Raw genomic sequence first — 27,270 nt, forward strand, 5'->3', positions numbered from 1 at the left:
GCTGGATGGGGCCATGTGTAATACTGCTTATTGATGTGTTTGGGCTCCAATTCATTTTTCATTCAGGAAGTTGCTCAGAAATCATCCACTCATTCTTTACAAGTGAGCTAAGAAGACAAATGATATACATGTGTCTGACGGTGAGAACTCTTCACAGAATTCCAGTGTAGCTTGTGTTGTTAAAGTCTGCAGTTGCTGCCGGCAACATTTGGCTTCAGCAATTAACCTTCAACATTGGAGCCCCAGTGAACTGCATGAGAAGAAACTGCAACGTCCCATGTGACATGGGAGCAGAATTTGGCCTTCTGGCCCATTGAGTCTGCTCAAACATTCTGTCATGGCTGAACCTTTTTTCCCCTCTTCAGCCCCACTCTCCAGCATTCTCTCTGTAATCTTTGATGCCGTGGCCAATCAAGAACCTATCAAGCTCTATCTTAAATACACTCAATGACCTGGCCACCACAGCTGTGGTAATAAATTCCACCCTCCTAGCTAAAGAAATTTCTCCGCATCTCTGTTTTAAATGGATGCCCCTCTATCCTGAGGCTGTGCCCTCTTGACCTAGACTCCCTCACCATGGGAAACATCCTTTCCACGTCCACTCTGTCTAGATTTTTCAACATTCGAAAGATTTCAATGAGATCTCCCCTCACCCTTCTAAATTCCAATGAGTACAGACACAGAGCCATCCTCATACGATAACCCTTTCATTCCCAGAATCATCCTTGTGAACCTCCTCTGAACCCTCTCCAATGCCAGCACATCTTTTCTAAGATGAGGAGCCCAAAACTGTTCACAATACTCAAGGGGAGGCCTTATCAGTGCCTTATAAACCCTCAGCATCACATCCCTGCCCTTGTTTTCTAGACCTCTTGAAATGAATGCTAACATTGCATTTGCCTTCTTCACCACCGACTCTACCTGCAAGTTAACCTTTAGGGTCTTCTGCACAAGGACTCCCAAGTCCCTTTGCATCTCAGATTTCTGGATTTTCTCCCCATTTAGAAAATAGTTTGCACATTTTTTTCTACTAACAAAGGGCATGACTGTGCATTTTCCAACATTGTATTTCATTTGCCACAGTCTTTCCCATTCTCCTAATCTGTCTAAGTCCTTCTGCAGCCTACCGGTTTCCTCAACACTACCTGCCCCTCCACCAATTTGGCATCATCTGCAAACTTGGCAACAAAGCCATCTATTCCATCATCTAAATCATTGACATACAGCGTAAAAAGAAGTGGTTCCAACACTGACCCCTGTGGAACACCACTAGTCACTGGTGGCCAACTGGAAAAGGATCCTTTTATTTCCACTAAGCAACAAAACACAGAAAAAATGTCTTCATCGCAAAAGGGAAGAAGAATCTGACATAGATTGAACATCAGGAAAAAAAGCAACAGACTTTGTGCCAAAGTACTTACGCAATGGAACGCAGAAGATCAGTTAGACTGAAGAATATTAATACCTTACAACACTGACCATGGCAGATATACTGTACATGGGACTGTGTGGACCCCTCCAGTCTTAGGGGCCATAATGTGTCATTAGTAATTTTATAAATTGAGTGGGATTCACATTCAGACTTAATTATTTCTCACATGTACATTAAAACATGCAATGAAATGCATTATTTGTGTTAACAACTGACACAACCTTAGGATGTGCTGGGGGCAGCCTGCAAGTGTTGCCTCACATTCTGATGCCAACATAGCATACGCACAATGCTCAGCAAGGAACACAGGTTAAAAAGAGGGGCCATAGTTTACTAGAATATTACAACGAACTATGATACAATTCAAGGATTTCCTGCACTTTTATTCTGCTTTAATGTCTTTTCATCCAGTTACAATAAAGTAGCCGTGTAAGGAATTAAGAGAGATATTGCCATCTTGTGCCACGTCATGAGAATGCGCCAACCAGCAAGTATTTCCAGGTGAGAAGATGTTGCTGAGACAGAGGGTGCACGCGTTGCAGGCTTGTAACCAGCGCAGAAATATGACTCGCCAAGAGACCAAAGGATGTATCAAGGTGTGTTTTATTTGAAGATAAAACATCCGGTGGAAAAGCATGATGCAACATGACATCTAAAAGCATTATGTTGACTTTGCAAGGAACAGGAACTTCTGGGCATCGTGAGAGGGAGGTATTGTGGGTAATGGTTGGTGTAGACTTAAGGGTCTGCAGGCCCTGTTTCCATGCTGTGGGCCTCTTTGTCTTTGTGTCTCTACAACACATATCAGAGTGGAATAAAGGACGGATGAGGAATCTTGGAAGAGACAGACTTAGGACTTGAATGTTGTAATGAGGTGTTGACTGGACACTAGATATACACAGCACATAAGCCCAGGAAGAAAGCTTAATGTAGGAGTGGGCGGAGTGACCAGTAATGACAGTTGGCTTTCCTTTCATTAGATACTTCACCATTGACCTGCATGTTCAAGGATGGTGTAAATAAAATCCACTAAACAACTGCATTCTGAAGCAAGCGAGTTTCTGCTAAGGTTCATGAAGATTAGAAAGTGGATAATGTTGTTCAATTGTTTAAGAAGGGGAGCATAGACAAACCAGGGAACTACAGGCTGGTCAAATTGACATCAGTAGTTGAGAAGTTACAAGAGGGAATTAAGGACAGGATCTACCAGCATCAGAATAGACAGAGAATTCAACATGGCCCTATGCATGGAAAATTGTGCTTGTCGAAACTTTTAATGTTTTTTGAAGTGGCAACCAAAAAGGTAGATGAGGGTAGGGAAGTGGACGTTGTCTATTTGGACTTCAATGAGGTCTTGCATGGTAGACTTGTCTAGAAGGTTAGATTCCATGGAATCCAGGGAGAGCTAATTAGTTGGATTCAAAATTGGCTTGGAGGTAGGAAGAAGAGGGTGGAAGTTGGTTCTCAGAATGGAGGCAAGTGACTAGTGGTGTGCCTATATTCATGTAAATGGTTAGGATTCAATCACACAAGGTTTGATCAACAAGTTGTAGATGATATGAAATTAGGAGGAGCTCTTGACAGTGAAGAAGATTATTGTAGACCACAAGAGGATCTTGATCAGTCAGACTGTTGTAACTCTGAATGAAGTAACTGGAGAGATGCTGCTCATAGATATAGAATTCTTTATTTGGGACACACAAAAGCCAACGGCTTTTGGAGTCATGAGAGAGAGACCCCCGAACCCCTCATTACAGCACACTTTTATATGTTAAAGAATAAATGTCACAGTACCCTCATAATGCTTCTTCTGAGTTACATTTAATTTTCAAATTCCTGCGTCTTCCCACCAAAGCCCCCGAAATGAGTGTTCATGATTGTGGTCTCTGAGTCATATCACGCAATGGGGTGTTAAATACTTTCATGCATATGCAGACATATATCACTTGATTGATTGTTTCCTGGTCTGCAATGTACTGTTCCAAGCTGCATTTAAAATTCAATCTGCCATCCATATTCAGATTCAGTTCTGGAGACTGATTGCTCTTGAGGTTATACTTGCTATGCACCCTAACTCCAGGATACCCAAGTGGGCTGGCAAGCAGCAGGTAGATTTCATTGCAGATAGGTGTGAGGTGATACATGCTGAAATTGAAATCAATGTAGGATTTGTACTATGAATAATAGGACACTGGGGAGTGTAATGGAATAGGGTGACTAAGGAATGCAAGTGTACAGAGTAGATGGTAACAGTATTTTCCCCAGGTTAGGGGAGTCCAAATCTTGGAGCCATAGATTTAGGTGAGAGGGGAATGATTGAAAATGGACCTGATGGACCTTTCCATGTGGTGAGTATATAGTATGAGTTGCCAGAGGAAGTGGTTGAGGCAGGTACGTACAATAGTGTCATGTAAGTTGCACCTAGATAGGTATGTGGAGGGGACTGACAGGGATATGGGCCAAATGCAGGAAATTGGGTCTAGCTGGGTAGGCACTGGGGCCAGCATGATCTTTTGGGCTGAAGGGCCTGTATTTGTGCCATGTTACTCTATGACTATGACTGGAAGCAATAGAAGCATTTTTTTTTGCATATTGAGTTGGCAATGGTTAATAAAGATGAAGAAGCAAAAGTGCAGATGCTGCTGTCGGTGGTTGGACGCCCACACAGGGAGCTTTGCTGAGCAATCGGGCACGGCATGAGATGCCAGAAGTTCTCAACGCCTATGGCAATGACAGCAACCCTCCATGTGGAGAACTTTAAGTCTGTCAGGAGATAGCAGGTACAGGAAAACATTTTGTACGGGCTTGACGGAGCAAAACTTGCTGGCAGCAAATTGCAGCTCACATACAGTGAAGCAGAAACTCAGGTGAGAATAGTGTTGTAAAGGTAGTGTATGCTGAAGGATTGCTTCACCTTCTGGTAGTTACTTTGTGGCAAGGGTGCAAAAAGATGAATCAGTTTATATCCCAGTAGGAGGAAGACTAGCAGCAAACAGAATAGTATAATGAAAGCGGAGGGCCAGTTCACTTTGTCTAACACATGTGAGGGAGTGTGTAACAGGATCTCAGCCAGGCATAGAGGAAAAGGACGAAGTGAATGGGGTAGAAAAGGTTAATGATCGGGTGTGGAACTTTATGGAAATAGGAGGAAGGGAGTTAGATTTTGGTGGATGTTTCAGAAGGAGGCACTTGGGAAATGGTCCTTGAGCAGCCTTCCTGCAAGGCTGATTGCCAGCCAAAATTGCACATGAACTGAACTGAATTGAAAAGTGACACGGTAGCACAGCGGACAGCTCTATCGCTTTACAGTACCAGCAATCACTGATGGGGGTTCGATTACCACCAGTGTCTATAACTAGTCTGCATATTTGCCCGTGACCGTGTTTCCTCTGGGTGCCTTGGTTGCCTCCCACATTTCAAAGACATACCGTTAGAATTAGGGTTAGTAAATTGTGTGCCGCTTGCAGGCTGCCCCAGCACAATCCTCGTTTTGGTCATTGATGCAACATGATGCGTTTTTCTGCATGTTTTGATGTTTCATTGTACCTGTGACAAATAAAGCTGATCTTTTAAGATCTCTTTAAGTTAGACACTAAAAAAAAGCTAAATTCAAATTCATCTTACAGCAGCTGCCTGTAACATCTGGGGGTGAGAAGTTGCCCCAGTACATTTATGATCACAAGTCCGATCACAAACACCTTCAAGCCATTTTGATGAAGAGATTCAAAGAGATGTAAGCAGCTCACCGTATGGTATCTTGGGAAAACTGTGGAAAAGTTTCAGGAGAATGAAGCTCACGATAAGTTAAAGGATACAATCCAGTCCCTGCTGGAGACCTGGAAAAACCAAGTTCGGTCAGGCCCAAGTAAAGAAGAGCCAAAGTGTGTTAGAGCTTATGAAACATCGCAAGGACTTCATGTTACAGTAGTGATGTGTCTCTGAACAACTACATCAATTAAATAAAAGCACACACGCGGGAGATGGTTAACTGATAGACATTGAAGCGGGAGAGAGAACAATGCTCATGTGTACACAACACTGCATACGTAGCCAACAGATCAATACACAGTACAGGAGGTGTGGTTATTGCTCTAAAAGAAATAGTTCCATACATTACTCTTCTTCCCCCTTTAGATTAAAGCAACATAAAACTCTTTATGTACACAACATTCAATTTCCTTTTCCTAAACCTATATTCCAAGTAAACATGCTTTCACAATAACAGTTCATAACTACAGTCCTATAGTTAACCACAATTCTAAAGGTTCAGTCTTTTGTGTGGTGCTCTGTTTCTTTCAGGATAGTGCCTTGGGACCTGTGGAGTGGCATCAGGTTTGGCAGCTGTCTTGTCAACAATAATGCTCTCATCATGGCTCTGGACCTGTGAATGGCATCAGGTTTGGCAGACATCTTGTCTGAGACAGCATTCTCGGTTTCCTGTGTCACATAGCAGCCAGTGACATGATCATCACTGAGAGGTAAGTCCAGTGACTGTAATGTGTCCATCTTGTTGGACACACACAGTCAACTCAGGTGTGCTCCTCGATTGAGCTTCCAGTATCTGGTCCACATGATGTCTCCATGTCTGATCTCCAACATCGACTGTGGTCCAGACCTTGTAGATATCCTATCAGGTGTCCATTTGTCTTCTCGGTAATCACGGGCTAGGACTTCTTGTCCAATCTTGAAGCTCCTTGCTGCTTCACTTGACAACTGACTGAACTGTTTATTCTGCACTTCCCTCTGGAGATCTGGTTTCAGGAGGTCTATACAAGATCTCAGATTCCTGTTCATGAACAGTATTGCAGGTAATTGATTTGTCGTTGCATGAACAGAGTTCTGATACACAAAAAGGAAGTTGTCCACCTTGTACTGTAGAGAAATGGCCTCCTTGTCTATTGCTTTAATGGACTTCTTGATGGTTTGGATAAACCTTTTAGCTTACCCATTCATTGCTGGGTGGTGAGGAGCTGACTTGAAATGAATGATGCCATTTTTCTTCATGAACAGTCAAAATTCTTCTGACATGTATTGTGGTCCACTGTCACTCACAATTTTTTTCTGGTAAGTCACCTCTGGTGAAGATAGTCCTCAGAGCAGAGACAGTCTTTGCTGAGGTGGTTGACTTCATTTGTATAACCTCCAGTCACTTTGAATGAGCATCCACAGCAATCTGAAACATGGAGCCCATGAATGGCCCAGCAAAGTCAATGTGTACTCTTTACCATGGTGAAGACAGTCACTCCCATTGGTGTAACGGTGCCTGTGGGGGTGAATTTTGAATTGTTTGGTATCCCAATCAGCTTTTGGCCAAGTTTTCAATCTGTTTATCTATTGCTGACCACCACATGTTGGTCTGGGTGAGACTCTTCATTTTGACTGCACCCAGGTGTTCTTCATGCAGATTTTCTAACACCCTGGTGCACAGTTTAGAGGGAACCACACACGAGATCCACACATTAGCAATCTTTGACTTACAGACAGTTGGCCTCATCTCACTGAGCACTCTGGAAACATAGAGTTACCATGAGCTTGTCTTCTTTGCATGCTGATTTCATAGACTTTTGACATTGTCAGGTCATTCCTTGTTTCTCTTTTGTTTTTTCAAATTTGTTCCCAGCAACTGGTCCACCAATGCGATGTGGGACCTTTCTGCTGGATCACAGTATGAAGACTTTTCTTCTTCAGTTGCCAAGCATCAGTGTTGCTGTGTTGTTTGGTACCCTTGAACTCTATGTCATAAGAGTGGGCTCCTAGGAACAGTGCTCAACGTTGTAATTGGGTAGAGGTCATCACTGGAATTCCCTTCCTGGGATTGAAAATAGACACAAGGGACTGGTGATCTGTCACTAGTGTAAACTGTTGTCTGTAGAGGGAGTGGTGGAACTTCTTTTTTCCCCATACTAAACTAAAAGAAATAGATAGATAGATACCTTATTGATCCCAAAGCAAATTACAGTGTCACAGTACCATTACAAGTGCAGAGATATACCAATATTAGAAGAGAAGTAAGAAAGAATAAAAAATGTTACCTCAAACAGTCTAACAGGAGGGGATCATCAATTCCCTGACTATAAATTGACTCATTATAGGGCAGGGGTTCCCAACCTGGGGTGCCCGCACCCCCAGGGGGTGCGAGATTGAATTTCAGGGGGTGCGACAAAGAGTGGCTTGTGTCCTTGAGTGACGAGTCACAAGTCATCACTCAACCAGCTGCCAGTGTGCCTTGAGAAGTGGTACTAACGTTTGTCCCAAGCACACTCCAGTGTCCCGCTGTCCGAGTCAGCGTTGAGGATTCTCATTAGTGTTACCTGGGAAATTACACCTCAGAGTTGAGGAGTCTCATCAATGTTAGCTAGAAGGTTACATCTCAGAGTTGAAAATCATCTCATAATGCCAAAATCTTTATACATCCCAAATCAACCATTGAGTAACGACTTCACGTTAAAACCAAACCCGCAGACAGTAGGTAAATTATTCAATTATAATATTTTAAAAAGCCGCATTTTGATGAAAAGTAGCTGAAGTTATTCATTCGTAGTTGTCTCAATGCATTAAAGAAGTTTTTGAATTTCAAAGGTTTTTTTTTCTCTTAAAAGGTTTTTTTCTTGCATCATTGATAATTTTGAATTGTGTTAGTTGAGGAGGTATCATGGTTAGCACCAAGGACTTTGAATCGTGTGATGGGAGTTCATATTGTTATGAATGTACCACAGCTCTGAGGGGCCGAAAGGTGTGGGACCAGCCCCCTCCTTCCGGAGAATCGCAAGATCGCTATTAATTCGGGTCTTGGACCCAGGAAATGAGAGACAATGCAACGGATTTGACCATTGTTCTTAGAGGCACCTGTGTGAATTGCAACTCTATAGTACATGCCAGCTATCAGGGACATGGACACCCTTGGGCAATGTGGGGGTGGGGATTGTATCACCCTACCTTGATTGACATTTACAAATCTGCCAGCCATGATAAAACGGAGGCTGCAGGAGGCGGTACTCCAGCGACGCACCAGACGGAGACACCATCGCTCATCGCTCCCGTAAGAACGGGAAGCTGCTCGGGAGCCATGTGTGATTTGGATCCCCTAGCTAGGGAATCGAGTGGCTAATAACCCCGAAAAGGATTCCGAACTGACAACGGGGAACTCACGTTCCCGATTCCACGATTTGAGTCCAACAGGCTGGCAAGTTTATTTTCTCTCTCCAACCCGTGAACACCCAGCGGTCCCTCAAACGGCTAAAAGCCTTCATGAACTGGCGAGACTTTTTATATTTCCATCGGACAATAGTTTTACCCCTAGACAAACGATAGAGCTACTTCGAATTGTTGATTATTACTATACCCGTGCTTCAGATTGAGTATTGACGACGTATATTATCTGAATGTTTGTATTAACCTTACTTTTGTGCCCCTTTATAAATAAAAACGTTTAAAAATGGTACCATCAGACTTCAGCGGACCTCTCTATCTTTGCTGGTAAGTGACCCAGTTATGGGGTTCATAACAATATCTCCGGTAATCATCGAAAACAGGTGTGTAAATTCAGAAGAGTAGCCTAATAAGTCGCGTCACATCCCCGTAGCATTTCCACCTGATGATTTATCTTGGCGTAACCACAGATAATATCGTAATATAATATTCAAAAGCGTATTTCTCACGATACTTTGCTATAGGCTATAGGTTGATAAAGCAGATCCCTGACTTAGTCAGATAGTTTTTCTCATATTAGCTCATATTTTTCACTGGTGTTCGGTGAAACGGTCTCCCAGTCTGTGGCGGGTCTCCCCAACGTATAAATGGCCACATCGGGAGCACTGGATACAGTATATCACCCCAGTTGACCTGCAGGTGAAGTGGTGCCTCACCTGAAAGGTCTGTCTGGGGCCTGGGATGGTGGTGAGGGAAGAAGTGTGGGGGAGTCACTTTTGCCGAACACTGGCGCTCAGTCCTCCAGCAGTGGCGGGATCTCCCTGTGGCCACACACTTCAATTCCACAGACCACTGCCACTTCGACATGTCTGTCCATGGCCTCCTCTACCGTCAAGATGAGGCCACACGCAGGTCGATGGAGCAATACCTTATCTCCCGCCTAGGTAGCCTCCTGCCTGCCGGCATGAACATCCAACTCACAGACCTCCGTTGATACCCCTGCCCCCCCTTACCCCCATCCCTATCTATTATTTTAGTCTAATTCTCTTTTTCTCTCTTTTCCCCCTCACTATAATCTCCCCCAGCCCTACCTTTCTTTCTCTTTTATTTCCCATAATTCTCCACCTTCCCCCTAGCCCATTTCCCTCCAGCCTATTTCCAGCTCTCTACTTCATCCCTCCCCTCACTTCTTATCCCCTGTCCACCATCCCATGCTACTTCACTCCTGATGAAGGGTTTCGGCCTGAAACGTCATCACTACCTCCTCCCATAGATGCTGTCTGGCCTGCTGAGTTCTGCCAGCATTTTGTGTTTTTACTTATTTCCAGCATCTGCAGATTCACTCGTGTACCTCCTGGTACTTGTAGGTCCTCACCATTGATAGTGACAGGGAGCAGTGCAGGCTTAGTCTTCCTAAAGTCCATCACCATCTCCTTTGTCTTGCTGATGTTAAGCTGCAGATGATTCAACTTTCACCATTTGACGAAGTCCATCTCCAGAGCCCTGTATTCATCCTCCCATCCTCCCTTTATACACCCAACTATTGCTGAGTCATCAGAGAATTTCTGCAGATGACATGACTCAGTGTTGTATCTAATGTCTGAGGTAAATAGGGTAAACAGGAAGGGAGCCAGTACAGACCCCAGTGCTGCTTATAGCCATGTCTGACACACAGCTCTGAAGCCGCACAAACTGTAGTCTGTCAGTCAGGTAGTGCCAGGATAATGCCACCATACAATGGAAGTGCCAACCTGCATTGGGCCTCTGGGTTGTTTTGTGCATAATTGCGTTCTGCACTCATCAGTGTTCTTGAAGCAAGTGCAATCGGGCATTGAGATCAGTCTTTCATAATGTGTGACAAGATGGCTCCAATGCATCACACACCAGGGATGGGTCATAATGGGTGAGCAGTTCATCAGATGCTATTAGTCTCTTTGTTTCCTTGAATGTTTTTTTGCATCTTTCTGACCATTCCCACTTTGCTCCTGTCTGCAGCAGTACAGTCAATGGATGCAGCACTGTAGCAATGTTTGGGAGAAACCGTGGTAGTAGTTTACAAGGCCCAAGTATGATCTGGGTTGTGACACATTTTCCAGTTTGGGTGCCTGTAGCACTGCTTCAATCTTCTCTTGTGACTTATGTAAGCCACAATATGAGATTTCATTCTTGATAAACTCACACTTGTCTCTCTTACTCATTCAGCCTGGTAAACTCTTTACCAAGGTTTTGGAGGTGCTCTTCATAATTGTGATCAAGGTAGCAGTGTGTTCCTGGGATATATTGGAGCACTTTGAAATCCCCACATGTGTGAATGGCTCCAGCCTTCCCTTTCTTGATCACCTGGAAAATGGGCACGGCCCAATCACTCCACTCAACGTTGGCGAGAATTCCAGATTCCGCCAAGCTCTGCAGTTCAGCATCCACTTTAGGACGTAATGCGTAAGGTACTGGATGTGCTTTATGGAATCTTGGTGTTGCTGCTTCATCCAGTTCAATTCTGGCCTTCATGTCTTTGAGTTTACCAATCCCCTTCTCAAATATACCTTGTCATTAACATTGAGCATCTGTGCCAGTCTCAAGTTAGTGCTACCATTTGGGCTGCTATTGCCTGTTGATGTTGCACTCAGAGCTTTGATGGAGTGCCAGCCTAGTTGGATTTTTCTCAACCATTCATTGCCAAAAAGTGCTGGCCCTCCACTTTTCAACATATAACGCTCTAACTGTTGTGCTTGGCCTCCATATGTCATATTTACTTTCAGTTTGCCTTTGGGAGACACTTTTTTGCCTGTGTAAGACTTTAGCATCACTGAGGTCTTCTCTAATGGTATCTTAGAAAACAGTCTGTTGTAGTCAGCCTCTGGAATTATGGACAAAGCTGACCTGATATGCAGCTACATTTTCAGTTTTGCACTGGACATATCTATTGTGACCTGCTTCAGTTATACTATGCAGTTCTTGGCACGACAGTTCACCTTTGTCAGACTCTATGTTGTCTGATTCTGTTTTACATTCGGTAACTTTATGCATTTGCTTAGTTTTGTGTTTGAGACTTTTCACTTGGTTTTGCTGTTTGTCTGCCTTGTACGTTCTCTCTCTGTGACCTTGTCCATGACACTTCCTCCAGACTTTTGCCTTGAACCAACAGTCATTTGCATCATGGGAGGATTTGCCACATTGATAACATCTTTGGCTTTTTGCACCAGTCAGGAACATATTGTGTATTTCTAATTCTAATCTCCTTTTCTATAGTTCTGCCGCAGTCTCTAATGATATTGCAAAGGTCAGTACCCATTATAAGGTAGGTCTTTCTGACAGTAGCCGCCTTAGAGTGCTTTGACTTTGCATGCCACATACAAGCCTGTCCCTTAATCCATCAGAAAGTCCATCTCTAAAGTGACAGTAGTGGGAAAGTTTAAGCAGTTCTGCAATGTATTCAGAAATGCTTTCATCCTTTGACTGGTTCCTTTTGTAAAATCTAAATCTCTCAGGTATTACCAGCAGTTTAGGGCTCAAGTGATTTTGTAAAATTGTGACTATTTCCTCAAGCGTCTTGCTTGCTTGCTAGCTTTGCAGGGTTTACTAAGTTGTATAAGAGACCGTACGTTCTTGGGCCCATCAAGCTAAGAAGTGTAGGGGCTTTCTTTTCCTCCAGAACATTGTTCATGTTACAATGCAATTCAATGATATACAATCCCTAGCCTTCATTGACGCAATCAAATTCGTCACCTTTTCCGACTGAAGCCATCACCACGTTATATTCATTTTAAATTCAGCACGTCTTTCACTGTTACTCACAGGTTCTCCGGCTTTCTCGTGCTGTATAACTCTCGCTGTTCCGTCCCGTAACTGTTGGTGCAGTTGTGATATTTTGTGACATTCAGGTTCGTACTCATCGCCAATTTGTTGTGTCTGCACACACACTGTGTTATTGGATTGGAAACTTGTGTTGAAATTTTACACTGAAAGGAGATCAATTTACACTAAGAAGTATGTAGTTTAAACTGACAGAACTGTTTTATGTGTAAACATCTGTACTTATTGGAAAACTAAGAATCTGGTCTCTGTTGCATTGGAAGTTAAAATCAGAACACACTTAAATATTATGGGAAGGATTAAGAGTTGTTGTACCATCTGGTACCATTTAATTGTATGAGAGTACTAGTAGACAAAGGACATTTCAAGGCCAAGGTGTTGCCAAGATGGCAGGTGACCACTTGTTAGGTTGTGAATAGCACAGAAATAATCTCGTAAGATGATTCATCAAGAACTCTCAGAATATAACAAGGAATATTTTATGTACTGGAGACAGCATAACAACTCTCTCTTTGATAGAATCTGCAGATTGCAGATTATATTCAATTCTATTCCCCTGATCTTTCATGTGTGTTTTCCGTTCTGAATTTATATTTGGGTTGTTAGGAACAAATTATTTGTGGAGGTTTTCTTTGAAAACACAGACTGGAATCTCCAGGTGTTCTCCTTATTTAACCTCAGCACAAGGTTGTTGAAAGTTCGAAGGAAATGATATACAAATTTCCTCCTCACTCTCAGACAGGATCACCAAGTCATCACAAGAGGTCTCAAGGAGATTTCTCCAGCGGCATCTTTGTAGAATTGAGTCACAAAATTTAATTGGACTAACATTGTGATTTTACTCTCTAAAGTTAATTTCTGTTGATGTCAGTCTTTCTCTCCCCTGTCATGTATGTGAAAATCTTCCTCAACATAGGGGCAGACTGTCATAACAGCACCAGATGAAAGATTCTATCTCCCAGCCTTAATCTCTGTGATTCCTGAAGAGGTGTCTGACCTGCTGTCCAGACTCAACAGGAGCTAGTAGCTGGGGTGAGGTTTCAGCTCTCTCAGACTTGGAGGAAAGATTTCAGCATAAACTAAAGTGTGAAAGGAGGTAAAACCTCGAGGAGATCACAGAATGTTGGAGGTGTGAGGTTAAGGCATAGCCTGGTTCCCTTATTAGTCTGTACAGATAAACTGTTGTAAATATGAGTTTGTTTCTCGCTTGGTGCAACACATTGCTACTCGTGTGGCATCCATCCCAGCCCAGTCTTGGATTTACCTTGCTGTTCCTTTGGCATTCTGAATCAGAGGTACTTTCCTCCAACTCCACAGCCTCCAGCTTTGTTCCTCGCTACAACCTTCATTCGCTGGCCACTGACTTTTTGTGCTGTATTTGCCCAGAAGGCTCCAGAGTTGGGGGCAAGTTAAGTGGATGGGAGCTAGCTGTTTAGGACGACGGATTTGTTAAAAATAATGGGATTTTCTCTGGAGACTGGTATATTTAGCACTGACTGTAAAATGGCAGAATTCCGCTGTGATGTTAAGCGCAGTGTGATGTGACTGACTGTCTCTGTGAGGTAGGAGTTTCTAAGCCCCTTGCTCTGAGCTTGTGAGAGTGCTTAGTTTCTCATCCACGAGGCTTGCTAAACTGGCTATAAGAAGGCAAAGTTTAGAATGTGGGATCAGGCAACTTGAGAACATTGCAAAAAAGCATAGCAAGTCCCAACACTTCAAAAGAAGAGCCTGTGCTAAATTTTTAGCTGCCAAGATACAGCTGCAATCCCATCGGTCCCCTTCTCTAGCTGCCATAACCTAAAGGGCCAGACCTCACAGGTATAAATAAAATCTAAAGGGGAAAAGAAGTAATTGAGGCCACAAGGAAAAATGTGTTTATGCAGTGTGTGCTTAGAGCCTAGAGTGGACTTCCTGCAGATGCGATGGAGATAGGTTCATGTGGCTTTCAAGAGGGAAGTGGATAAACATATTGTGAGGACTAATTTACAAGGCTTAGAAGGGCTGGGACTGAAGAATTGCTCTGTTAGGGAGCTACTATGGACTTAATGGACCAAATGGCCTCCTTTGCACTGGGACCATTCTACAATTTCACTGTGACCTATTTTCTAAAACATCAATAGTTTGATGAACGCTCTCCACCTCCTATGATAAGGGCAGCTGCAGCTTAGTTAACAAGAAAGCTACACTGTAGGGGCCCTATTTGACACCCTAAACTGTTATTTCCTTCACTTAATGTGCTCCCAGGTGCACTGTCTAAAAATGAATTGCAGCTATTGGCCCCAGGCTATTCCAATGGCATCTTCCAAATCCATGACCTATGTCATCAGGAAGAGTGAGCGGAGCAATCACCTGGCAACACCGCCTCTCTGCAGGTTCCTGTCCAAGTTACACACGGTTTTCAATTGGAAACCAGTAATTTGTCTTCCATTTTTGCAAACTCTGACATTTGCAGGGACTTTATGATCATTTTCACCAGGCACACTGCAATGGTTTAATATGGTGGCTCACCATCACTTATCAGAGTCTTCTATGGATGGTCAATAAACGCTGACCTGGAGCTCACATCTTAACCGAGTTTAAGACTGTCTAAATCTCTCTCCTTTATTTCTTGGCACCCAATTCTATATCTGTAACACAACTTTCCCCTTAATCCCTTGGCTTAACAGTCTCTTAAACAAGCCACCTGTACAGCAAATGCTGAAATGCAAGCCAATATTTGCCACTGTTCCATTTCTACCTAGTTTGAAGTGAGCTGATAAGACACTTTAAGTACTTTGTAGGATCTCTGTTGCCGATCACCTTCTGAAACTTTGCTACACTCTCTGTATCAGTAATTTCTGCTAGCTCATTACAAAGTTCAGTCAAGTTAGTCACGCATTTGCTGTACTGAAATCATTTCCAATAGCTTTCTACCACCGAAGAGTTACAATTTTTCTTGCTTTGCCCATTTTCTTTTGAACTTTTCTCGTACTGATTGTGACCAAAGCCAAATGTCTTCACAATTGCCTTGCATCATCTCTTTGCAAGGTTTCCCTCTTCCCCTCTTATGCTTGCATACATAAGACTATAGGCATAGGAGCAGAATTAGGCCATTCAGCCCATTGAGTCTGCTCCACCATTTCATCATGACTGATCCCGGATTCCATTAAACCCCATACACCTGCCTTCTCACTATATCCTTCGATGATGCCCAGACCGATCAGGAAACAATCAACTACCGCTTTAAATATACCAACGGGCTTGGCCTGTACCGCAGTCTGTGGCAGAGCATTCCACAGATTCACTACTCACTGGCTAAAAAAAGTTCTTCCTTGCCTCTGCAGTTCAGTCAGCATTCATGGCAAGGGAAACAGATAATCTTTCAGATCGAGGATCCTTCATTCGATTTGTGGGGTGTTCCTAGCATTTTCTGTTTTTGTTATACCTCGCTGCCAAAATAGCCAAATCCTAATAGTAAAGCCTATGCATTGTCAAGTGTTTTAGACAGTTTAATTGCACCTGATAGTCTGTTTTTGTAACTTCTCCATGTCTTTGCCAATTTCCTCCAGTGTTTCCCCTGATCTTTCTGCTTATTGACTGACATTCACCATTTACTCTTTCATTTGAACTCTTAAATGGGGATTGTTGTTAGCTTTGGATGACAAAACCGTGGGAAGCTTCCCTCTACTTTCTGAGGTGGTTAGATGGATCAGGAGAGTATAGTTCACTCCAAGATAAACACCATCATAAAGACATTCCTCTCCAAGTGAATCAGAAGTAACACAGATTCGCTGTCTCAGTGGACTAGATATAACTGAGAGGAATGCAAACCAGACATTAAAACTGGCCATTAAGTGAGTAAAGAATTCTTGGGCCCCTGGATGTTAAGGGTCAATGGTCCAATCTTCACCCTGTGTTCTTTGAAATAAAAAAACAGCTGGATGAAAATATTGTGACACTTTATTCACACTGAGTTAATGGGAGGGCAAGTCACATAACGACACTCTTCAATTAATAAGACACACAAAGCCTCAGGCAGTGCAGCTTATATAGCTGATCCATCCATGCTAGGTTAAGGAGAGGACACTTAACCTAATTCTCAAGAGTACTGCCCTACTTTTGTGCACTGTAATGTGGGGTTGGAATAATACTCCCCAAAAGAATATTCTTGGAGAGGCTGAGCCGGAGGATATTTTGTGTAATCAGTGCAGCCTGATTTACAGGAAATTTACTGTGGGAAGTGAGGGAAGAGGTTGCTGTAGCTTTGGCAATGGTCTTTCTATCCTCACTGGCCACAGGAGTACTCCTGGAGGGTGGCAAAAGTTATTGATCTGTTCAAGAAAGTGAATAAGGTTAACCCTGCGAATTATAGACCAGTGAATCTTACATCAATAGTGGGCAAATTTTTGAAGATAATTCTCAGAGACAGGATGTATGAGCATTTGGAGAAGCATAGGTTGATTAGCGATAGTCAACATGGCTTTGTAAGGACCAGGTGGTGTATCATGAGCTTGATTGAATTCTTTGGGGAGAACAAATTGATGAAAGTAGAGCAGTGGATGTGGTGGATTTTAGTAAGATATTTATCAGGTTCAAATCCCACCATGGCATTTGGGAATTTAATCTGAAGTAATACATTTGGAATTGATACACTTGTAAAGGCAATAGTGCCTTTGAAATTACAGGATTTTAAAAATATATCAAAATCTAAATTGTTCACTCCCACACCAGCAGGGACGTAGCCAGCTGCCGTTATTGGGCCGGTAGCATCTGGGGTAGGAGGGATATTAATTTTGTTGGGACCAGGAGCAGGAGGTATTACTGATTATGTCACTCAGGGTTTCAGTGTTAGGATGATGCTGAACTTCCCTGTATAACTGCCCACATTATCTTCTCAGTCATGTCAGTTGTCTCTAATCCATCCTCAATCCATCTGTTGTTGAAATTCTTATTTATGTCTTTGCCTATGCCAGACATTTCCTTATGTGATGTGGAATTTGTTGGCAAGATGGGATTGGAATTGGTTAATTATTGTCACATGTACGGAGATACAGTGAAAAGTTTGTCTTGCATTCTTTATATACAAATCAAAGCATTACACAGTGCATTGAGGTAGTACAAGATGAAACAACTTCACTAACTTTTAAATTTTGGTTTTTATTTAATTTAATTTAATTTAACTTATTTAATTTAACTATTTCATATATATGCTGTATATATACTTACTGTAATTCACTGTTTTTTGTTATATATTGCAATGTACTGCTGCCACAAAAACAACCAATTTCACAACATATGCCAGTGATATTAAACCTGATTATGATTAAGATTCAATATTATTGGCTAGCTTACTTTCACATTTCATCTTTTCTCTGGTTATGGTTTTTTTAGTTGCCTTCTGTTTCTTTTTAAAAGCTTCCCAGTCCACTAACTTCCCTGTAATTTTTGCCATACTATATGCTCTCTCTTTTCCTTTAATGCTGTCTTTAACTTCCCTTGTCTGTCTCAGTTGCTTCATCCACCCTTCAGAATACTGCTTCATCTTTGGCAGGTATCTATCCTACGGCTTCCGATTTGCCCCAGAAATGCCAGCTATTCCTGTTCTGCCATCGTTCCTACTAGTGTCCCCTTCCAATCAACTTCGGCCAGCTCCTCTTTCATGCCTCTGTAACTCCTTCTACTCCAGTGTAATAATGATACATCTGACTTTATCTTCTCTCTTTGAATCTGCAGGGTGAATTCCATCACATTATGTCACTGCCACCCAAGGGTTCCTTTACCTTAAGATTCCTAATCAAATCCAGCTCATTACACAACACCCAATCCAGAATTGCTAATCCCCTGGTCAGCTCAACCAGAAGCCGCACAGAAAAGTTGTCTCATAAGCATTCCACAAACTCCTTCCTTTGGGATCCAGCACTAACTTGGTTTTACTAATCTACATGTGTATTAAAATTTCCCATAACTATCATAACATTGCCCTTATTACATGCTTTTTCTATTTCTGATTGTAATTTATATCCCACATCCTGGCTGCTAGTTTGGGGGCACTTTCCTTTAGCTGGTGCTCTTTATGAGGCAGACAAGGGAAATTAAAGACAGCATAAAAGGAAAGAGAGAGAGAGAGTATATAATATGGCAAAAATTACAGGGAAGTTAGTGGACTGGGAAACTTTTAAAAACAAACAGAAGGCAACTAAGAAAAACCATAACAAGAGAAAAGATGAAATGTGAAATGTGAAAAGATGAAATAATAATATTAAAGAGGATACCAAAAGTTTCTTAAAATATATAAACAGTAAAAGAGAGGTGAGACTGGATATTAAACCACTGGAAAATGATGCTGGAGAGGTAGTAATGAGGGACAAAGAAATGATGTACAAACTTCATAAATATTTTGTGTCAAGTCTTCACTGCGGAAGACACCAGCAGTATGCCTGAAGTTTGAGAGTGTCAGGGGGCAGAAGTGAGTGTTGTTGCTATTATTATGAAGAAGGTGCTTGAGAAGCTGAAAGGTCTGAAGGTAGCTGAATCATCTGGACCAGATGGACTACACCCCAAGATTCTGGAAAAGGTAGCTGAAGAGATTGTGGAGGCATTGGTAATGACCTTTCAAGAATCATAAGATCATATGGCTTTAGGGTACCTGGAGGCACGTGATAAAATAGGCCAAAGTCAGCATAGTTTCCCTAAGGGGAAATCTTCTCCTGAAAATCTATTGAATTCTAAGGTGCCACATGTAAGAATGCTAAACAAGGTAAGAGACCATGGTATTACAAGAATATATACTGGCATGGATAGAAGGCTGACAGGAGGCAGAGTTGGAATAAAGGTGGTCTATTCTAGATAGCTGCCGGTGATAAGTGGTGCTTCCCAGGCACTGGTATTGGGACCGCTTCTTTTCATGTTATATGTCAATGATTTGGATGGTGGAAGTAATGGCTTTGTGGCCAAAGTTGCAGACGATACAAAGATAGGGGGAGGGGCATGTAGTTTGAGGAAGCAGGGAATCTGTGGAAGGACGTACACATTGGGAGAATGGGTAAAGAAGTGGCAGATGGAATACAGTGTAGGGAAGTGTATGGCCATGCACCTTGGTGGAAGGAATAAAGGTACAGACTATTTTATATTGGGGTGGCACATTAGTGTAGTGGCTAGCACAACACTTTACAGTACCAGCGACCTGGGTTCAATTCCCGCCACTGTTTGTAAGGAGTTTGTACGTTCTCCCTGTGACCATGTGAGTTTCCTCTGGGTGCTCCAGTTTCCTCCCACAGTCCAAAAACATACCAGTTAGTGGGTTAATTTAATTGCTTATTGTAAATTGTCCTGTGATTAGGCTAGGGTTGCTAGGCCTCAAAGGGTCAGAGGGACCTATTACACACTCTAAATTAATAAATAAATGGATTTTCTAAACAAGGAAAAATTCTAAAGTCAGAGCTGCAAAGGGACTTGGAAGTCTTTGTGTAAAATTCCCTAAAGTTTAATTTGCAGGTTGAGTTGGTTGTAAGGAAAACAAATGCAATGTTAGCATTCATTTCAAGAGGATAAAAATATAAGAGCGAGGATGTGATGCTGATGCTTTAAAAGGCAGTGGTTGGACTGCACTTGTAGTATTGTGAGCAGTTTTTGGCTCCTTTTTAAGAAAAGATGAGCTGGCTTTGGAGAGGATTCAGAGGAGGCTTACAAGAATGGATTTGGGAATGAAAGGGTTAACATATGAGGGGTGTTTGATGGCCCTGGGCCTGTACTTGCTTGAGTTTAGAAGAATTAGGGGGGATATCATTGAAATTATCGTATTTAAAATTACGGATTCTTTTAGATATTTAGGTGCTATAATTACTAAAAAAAATACAAGGATCATTATAAAGCCAATTTTCCTCCTTTAGTAGACTCTATGAAGTATTCCTTTAGTAGATGGAGCCCACTTACATTTTCACTTGTTGGTCATATTCATGTAGTTAAAATGATGATTTTACCAAAATTTTTATATTTATTTCAGAATATTCCTGTTTTTTTGACTCAGAAGTTTTTTGATCGGATTGATTCTATTATTTTATCTTTTATTTGGGATAATAAAAGACCAAGAATTGGTAAATGTCATTTGCAAAAGTTGAAAAAGGATGGAGGTCTCGCTTTGCCTAATCTAAGAATGTATTACTGGGCTGTTAATTTGCGGTATATGTCCTTTTGGTTATATTGGGGTGATAGGAATGATCAGCCAATTTGGGTAGACCTGGAACTGCGAGCTGTGAAACAGTTTTATTTAACTTCGTTATTAAGAGTTGCTCTACCTATACAATTATCTGAAGTTGCTAATTTAAACCTATATCCTGTGGTTAAGCACTCCTTACAAATTTGGATCTAGTTCCGCAATTTTTTTAACCTTAAAAAATTTAAACTTTGTAGTATAATTTATCGTAATTACTTTTTTAAATCTTCTTGGAGTGATCCAATTTTTTTACTTTGGAAAAATAAAGGTATTAATTCTTGTTTGGATTTATTTAAAGAAGGCAGATTGGTGTCTTTTGAACAATTAGTCGGTAAGTATTCTCTCTCATATTCACACTTTTTACAATATCTTCAAGTTAGACATTTTTTAGAAAAATATTTAAGTAATTTTCCTTACATATTGGAGGCTGACGTGTTAGATACTATTTTGAATATGAACCCCTTGTTGAAAGGTTCTATTGGAAGAATTTATAATTTGTTATTACAATGGGATAAGTGTCCTTTACTTAAGATTAAACAGGATTGGGAGAAGGAACTCAATTTGACTTTTATATGGGAAGATTGGACACGGATTCTGAAGCTGGTTAACTCTTCTTCGATCTGTGCTAGTCATTCACTGATTCAATTTAAAATTGTACATCGTTACCATTTGATGAAGGAGAAACTCCCTAAAATATTTCCCAATGTTGACAAGTATTGTGATAGATGTAAAACTGAGATAGCTACACTGACACATATGTTCTATATTAAAACAGTTTTGGAAGTCAGTCTTTTCGACAATTTCTGAAGCACTCAGAATCAATTTACAACCTAATAAATTGACTGCGCTTTTTGGAATAATTCCTCAAAATATCTGTGGTATTTCTGTGTCTGACCAACATGTTATTGTGCTTGTTACATTGCTAGCTAGGAGGGCCATCTTGTTGAAATGGAAGGATATATCAGCTCCTACTTTGTCACAATGGTTCTCTCAAGTGATGCTGTGTCTTAGCTTGGAGAAAATTAGAAGTCGAACCTTTGAACCTTTATTTGATTTTGAGAAGAGATGGGGCTCATTTGCTCGTTATTATCATTTCAGTTAACTGATAGATTTCCTCCACAATCTAAATGTAAATTTTTTTTGATATATCTTTTTTTCTTGTTGGCAGTTTGATGTTTATTTTTAGAAGCTTTTTGTATTTGTATTTTGTATTTTTGTAAGCCTCACTTTTCTTGCTTAGTAGGGGCTTTTTATTATTCACAAATTTTTCAATTTTCAATTCTTAAGATAATTTCCTCTTTATGAGGCATTGTAAGTGTTGTTACTTCAATGTACTTGTGCTATTTTTGAATAATAGTAATAATAAAAAGATTTGAAAAGAATATAAGAGCGAGGATGTGATGCTGACGCTTTAAAAGGCAGTGGTCAGACTGCACTTGTAGTATTGTGAGCAGTTTTTGGCTCCTTTTTAAGAAAAGATGAGCTGGCTGTGGAGAGGATTCAGAGGAGGCTCACAAGAATGGATCTGGGAATGAAAGGGTTAAAATATGAGGGGTGTTTGATGGCCCTGGGCCTGTACTTGCTTGAGTTTAGAAGAATTAGGGGGAATATCATTGAAATTGTCAAACTTTGAAAGGTCTGGACAGAGTGGAAGTTTCCTATAGTGTGTGAGTCTAGGACCAGAGGGCACAGCCTCAGAATAGAAGTACATCCATTTAGAATAGAGATGAAGAGGATTTTTTTTAGCCAGAGCATGGTCTATCTGTGGAGTTCATTGCTACAGACAGCTGTGGAGGCCAAGTTGTTGAGAATATTTGAAAGCAGAAGTTGGTAGGTTCTTGATTAGTCAGGGCATCAAAGGTTATGGGGTAAGTGAAGGAGAACGGGATTGAGGGAGAGATAATAAATCAGCCATGATGGAATGGCAAAGCAGATTCAATGAGCCAAGAAGACTAGTTCTGGTTCTATGTCTTATGGTCATAACAAGGTAGATTGTGTGGTCAAGAGTCCATTCTGTTGTATAAGGGAATCATTTAATTGTGTTCTAACATCAGGGTAGAAGCCGTCCTTGACCCTGGTGGTATGTGCTTTCAGGCTTTTGTATCTTCTGCCTGATGGGAGGGGTAGCAGAGCGAATGTCCGGGGTGGGTATTTAATTATGCTGGCTGCTTTACTGAGCCAGTGAGAAGTACAGACAGAATCCATGAAGAAGAGACTGATTTCTCTGATGTGTTCAGCCGTGTGCACGTGACCACTAGAAACTGGAGATGGTTGTTGAAATCTGCATCTATTACCTACTTTCACTAAGAGGGAGTTGCCTTTTTGAACAACTCCAGAATTTCTAATGAAGGGGCTCCCATGGGTTGTTGGATGAAGAGTTCCTGGTGATGTTGCAGGAACGATAAAGTACTCTCTCTGACTACCTTTTGATCTGCTGGACTGGAACCCAGTGTAATAGTCTGCGGCTGTAGCCCATCCACTTCAAGGTTTGACATGTTGCGCATTTTGAGATGTTCTTCTGCACACCACTGTTGTAATGCATGGTTATCTGAGTTACTGCTGCCCTTCCTGTCAGCTTGAACTAGTCTGGCCATTCTCTGAAGTCTCATTAACGAGAGGCTTTCACCCACAGAACTGCCATTCAATGGATGTTTTTTGCTTTTGACTTCATTCTTTGTAAACCCTAGAGACTGATGTGAGTGAAGATCCCAGAAGATCAGCAGTTTCTGAGATATCTAAACCACCCTGCCTGGCACCAGCAACCATTCTATGGTCAAAGTCACTTAGATCACATTTCTTCCCCCATTCTGATAACTGGTCTGAACAACAACTTCACTTCTTCACCATGTCTTCATGCTTTTTTGCATTCAGTTGCTTCCAGATGATTGGCTGATTAGATATTTGCATTAATGAGCAGGTGCGCAGGTGTAAAGAGGCGACTGAATGTATTTCCAAGTCAGGAAGGTGTGTGACTTGGAAGAAAGCTGCAGGTAGTGGTAGTGGTCCCTTGTACTTGGATAGCCCCCTAATCTCCATCCTCAGGTACACTTCAAGCCTTCAAGTAAACCTTATAGCTCAACCAATGCAACAATCATTGACCCTAAACCCCCAGCTTATACTGACTCCATTATCCAACACCCGAAATGTCAAACTCTCGTTCCCATGCACAATAAACCTCTTAAGTTTTATCCTTTTCTGTGTAACCTGCAATTATACAATTTATAGCTTTGCCTATATGGCACACTTTGAAACATTTTGTAGATTATACTATGTAAGTGCAACCTAACTGTTTTTGACAAAGCCCATAATGGCGCATTCTTTCGTCTAAGCATTTATTTTATAAAGAAGTTTCCACGAAAGCTTACATTTCAAATGAAAATGACTTGCACTCAATTATTAATCTTCATTTGCTTCTTCATCTTCCTCACAGCTGGTTGCAGCCATCACCTTCCTCAGTTTGGGAGTTATCGGAGCATTTTTCTGTGTGATCGTGGATGGTGTCTTCATCGCCATAAGCATTGTGAGTTATATTTTTCTGTCTGATGCACCATCAGTAACTCACTCTGAGACGTAAGAAGCGAGATATCGGCTTTTATTGACTGGAAGAATGAACAACACTACATCCTGGAGAATGAGGCCGGGCTCAGGCCTCAATCGCCTTTATACAGGGGTCTGTGGGAGGAGCCACAGGAGCAGTCAGCAGGGGTCTGTGGGAGGAGCCACAGGAGCAGTCCAGACAGGTATATGTAGTTCACCACACTGTCAACAACAACAAACTGGCAAGTTGATCCTTAAAGTGTAGGAGAGGTTAGTGCTTCCTTTGTAACACTACCTATGATTACCCCCTCCCTCTCCCCCCCCCCCCATCATCCAGCTCCTTAAATAGGACATCAGCCCAACAACTCTTCTGTATCAAGAGGTTCACAATGTGGCAGGCCTTATATTGAGGTCCTTTCTCCTCCACATACACTATTGTAGAATGTGCAGAGGAAAACAGAGAGGTAATGGGCCTGAACCCTGGGTGGTGTAAGCGGGTGTCATGGAGGCGAGAGGTCTGGGGAAGAGGTGGAGCAAACAGTTAGCAGGTAACCTAGCAAAGCTTTCTTCCAGTACTTGATGCCCTGGGCTGGAACTCCCCTTCTTGTTCCCTGGACCTTATAGCAAAGCAGCATTGTGTTGTGAAGGACGGCTTCTCCAGGAGTGGCCGTAACTGCTCAAATAAATATCACCTCAGCCGCATATTGACATGCGTGTGCTCCGTTGCATGCCAAGCACATGATCGTATGAGGTGTTAAACAGGTGGAATACCCAGAAGGAGGATCACAGACATCATTGCCCTTGCAATAGGTAACTTGCTTTGTCCAGTGAAGGTTTTTTTTTGATAGAAGTTTAGATTTGCAGATGACACCTAGATTGGGATCATAGTGGACACTGAGTAAGGCTATCAAATTTTGCAGAGAGATCGGGACCAGCTAGAAACATGGGCTGAGAAATGGCAGATGGAATTTAATGCAGACAAGTGTGAGGTGTCACACTTTAGGAGAACAAACCAGATAGGTCTTACACAGTGAACAGTAGGGCACTGAGGAGTGTCGTAGAATGAACAGATCTGGGAAGGTAGATCCATAACTCCTTGCAAGTGGTGTCATGGGTATTTAGGGTCATAAAGAGAGCATTTGGCATATTAGCTTTCAACAATCAGAGTATTGAGTACAGGAGTTGGGAAGTTATGTTAAAGTTGTATAAGAAGCTGGTGACGTCAAATATGGAGTACTGTGTGTAGTTCTTGTCACCTACCTGCAAGAAAGTTATCAAGATTGAAAGAGTATGGAGAACATTTACAAGGATGTTGCCAGGGCTTGAGAACCTGAGCGATGGGGAAAGATTGAAGAGGTTAGAACTTTATTCCCAGAGTGTAGGAGAATGAGGGGAGAATTTGGTAATGGTATACAAAATTATGTGGGGTATGTGTAGTTAGAGTGAATGCATGCTGGCATTTTCCACTGAGGTTGGGTGAGACTAGAACTAGAGGTCATCGGTTAAAGGAGAAAGATGAAATATTTAAGGGGAACCTGAGTGGGAACATTTTCACTCAGGGGGTGGTGCGAGTGTGGGACGAGCTGCCAGCAAAGTGGTGGATGTGGGTTTGATTGCAACATGTAAGAGATGTTTGGATAAGTACATTGATTGGCACAGACTAGATGGGCTGAAGGGCCTTTGTTTTCTAGTGTTCTATAACTCTATAAGTAGCACACTAAAACTTCACGTACCATGGTAGAACTTCAAGGTGATTAAATCTTGGTTCTGTCTGTCTCACAGATATTTCAGGTGGATACAAAATATCCCATTACACTTCATCAAATGACCATGGGCATTTCCAATAATCTGGAGATCAGATGTAGTAGAAGAGATTTGAAGCTAGCGCAGTATTAAGGAGCTTTGAAATTAGTATTCTGGAAATGGGAGAAAAGCAAATATATGTGGATTGTAAGAATAATAATTATGCCTGAAGAATTTAAAAAAGATATGCTTTAATAAACTGTCTATAGAAAGAATTCAGTGTGAAGTGTTCTGAAATTGAACTAACTGTAACATTAATTGAAAGTTTCTTTGTTCTGCTGTTAGGATCTAAGACCACTGCATGCAAGCAGATGTCAACATTACACCAGTGGGCACAACTTTATTTATGAGAATTATCTGGCTAGTGTAAGTGGGACTTCAATTCTTGAAATAATTGGATGCACTTTGGTAGTAACATTTTGAAAACAGACCGAGTCAGTTTTTAAAATATTGAACATTGCAGTGTGTGAGCAAGGCCAGCATTTACTGGCCACATCTGATTGCATTGAGAAGGCTGTGCTGAGCCTCTAACGTTGACGTGAAGAAGGTACTTTTTCTGTGTGGTTGGGTCAAGTACTACCTTCATGCTGCTGAGTCAGAAACTCCCTCTGTACTCTCGGGTTACGTACCCCACTTCCCCCACGGTACAGTTGGGTCCAGTGCCCCCTCCATAATGGAGACTCAGGAGATCGCAGATACTATAATCTGGAGCAAAAAAATCAAACCCCCTCACCTCCTTCTACGGCCTGTCTCCCTCTACCTTTCAGAGTAGATGAAGGATCTCAACCTAAAATGTCGACTCTCCCTTTCTCTCCATCATTGTTCCCTTCGTAATGTGGCGCCATTGGGTCAAGCCCTCCACTGCACTGTTGGATCAGAGACATCGAACTATTGACACAGTGAAATGAGTCAGCGGGCCAAATCAAGTCTGCGAAGATTGTGCTGGAGGGCAGCCTGAAAGAGTTGCCATGCTTCCAGCGCCAACGTAGCATGCCCACATCTTACTAACCCTGACCGTGCATCTTCGGACTGTGGGGGGAGTCCCGAACACTAGGGAGAATCCCATGCGGTCGTAAGCAGAGCATCCAAATTCTTTACAGACGGCAATGGGAATTGAACCCCCATCGCCGATGGCTGCCGCTGTAAAATGATTGCATTAACTGCTACACTGCGGAGTCACAGAGGCAGCTTATTGTCGCATTGTAGTGCAGTCGGCAGAGCGGCTCCACCTCCCAAATTTGGTTTCATCAGCATCGGTATCGCTACACAGAAGTACTGATCCAAATTTGAATTTCACGGTAGATCCACAAGGGGTTAAGGTGACAGTAAGGTGTTAAACGGAGGA

General features: G+C 42.0%; 1 protein-coding gene across 1 annotated transcript in view; it reads left to right on the forward strand.

Moving 5' to 3' along the window:
* Positions 1–27,270, forward strand: part of LOC140725671 (transmembrane protein 255B) — a 101,091-nt gene that overhangs the window by 51,068 nt on the left and 22,753 nt on the right. The window contains exons 4-5 of the mRNA XM_073041453.1: positions 24,016–24,105; positions 26,211–26,291. Coding sequence (XP_072897554.1) covers positions 24,016–24,105; positions 26,211–26,291 — 171 coding nt within the window. The remainder of the gene's footprint in view (positions 1–24,015; positions 24,106–26,210; positions 26,292–27,270) is intronic.

The sequence above is a fragment of the Hemitrygon akajei genome, chromosome 3, assembly GCF_048418815.1.
Source record: "Hemitrygon akajei chromosome 3, sHemAka1.3, whole genome shotgun sequence".
Taxonomy (NCBI): domain Eukaryota; kingdom Metazoa; phylum Chordata; class Chondrichthyes; order Myliobatiformes; family Dasyatidae; genus Hemitrygon; species Hemitrygon akajei.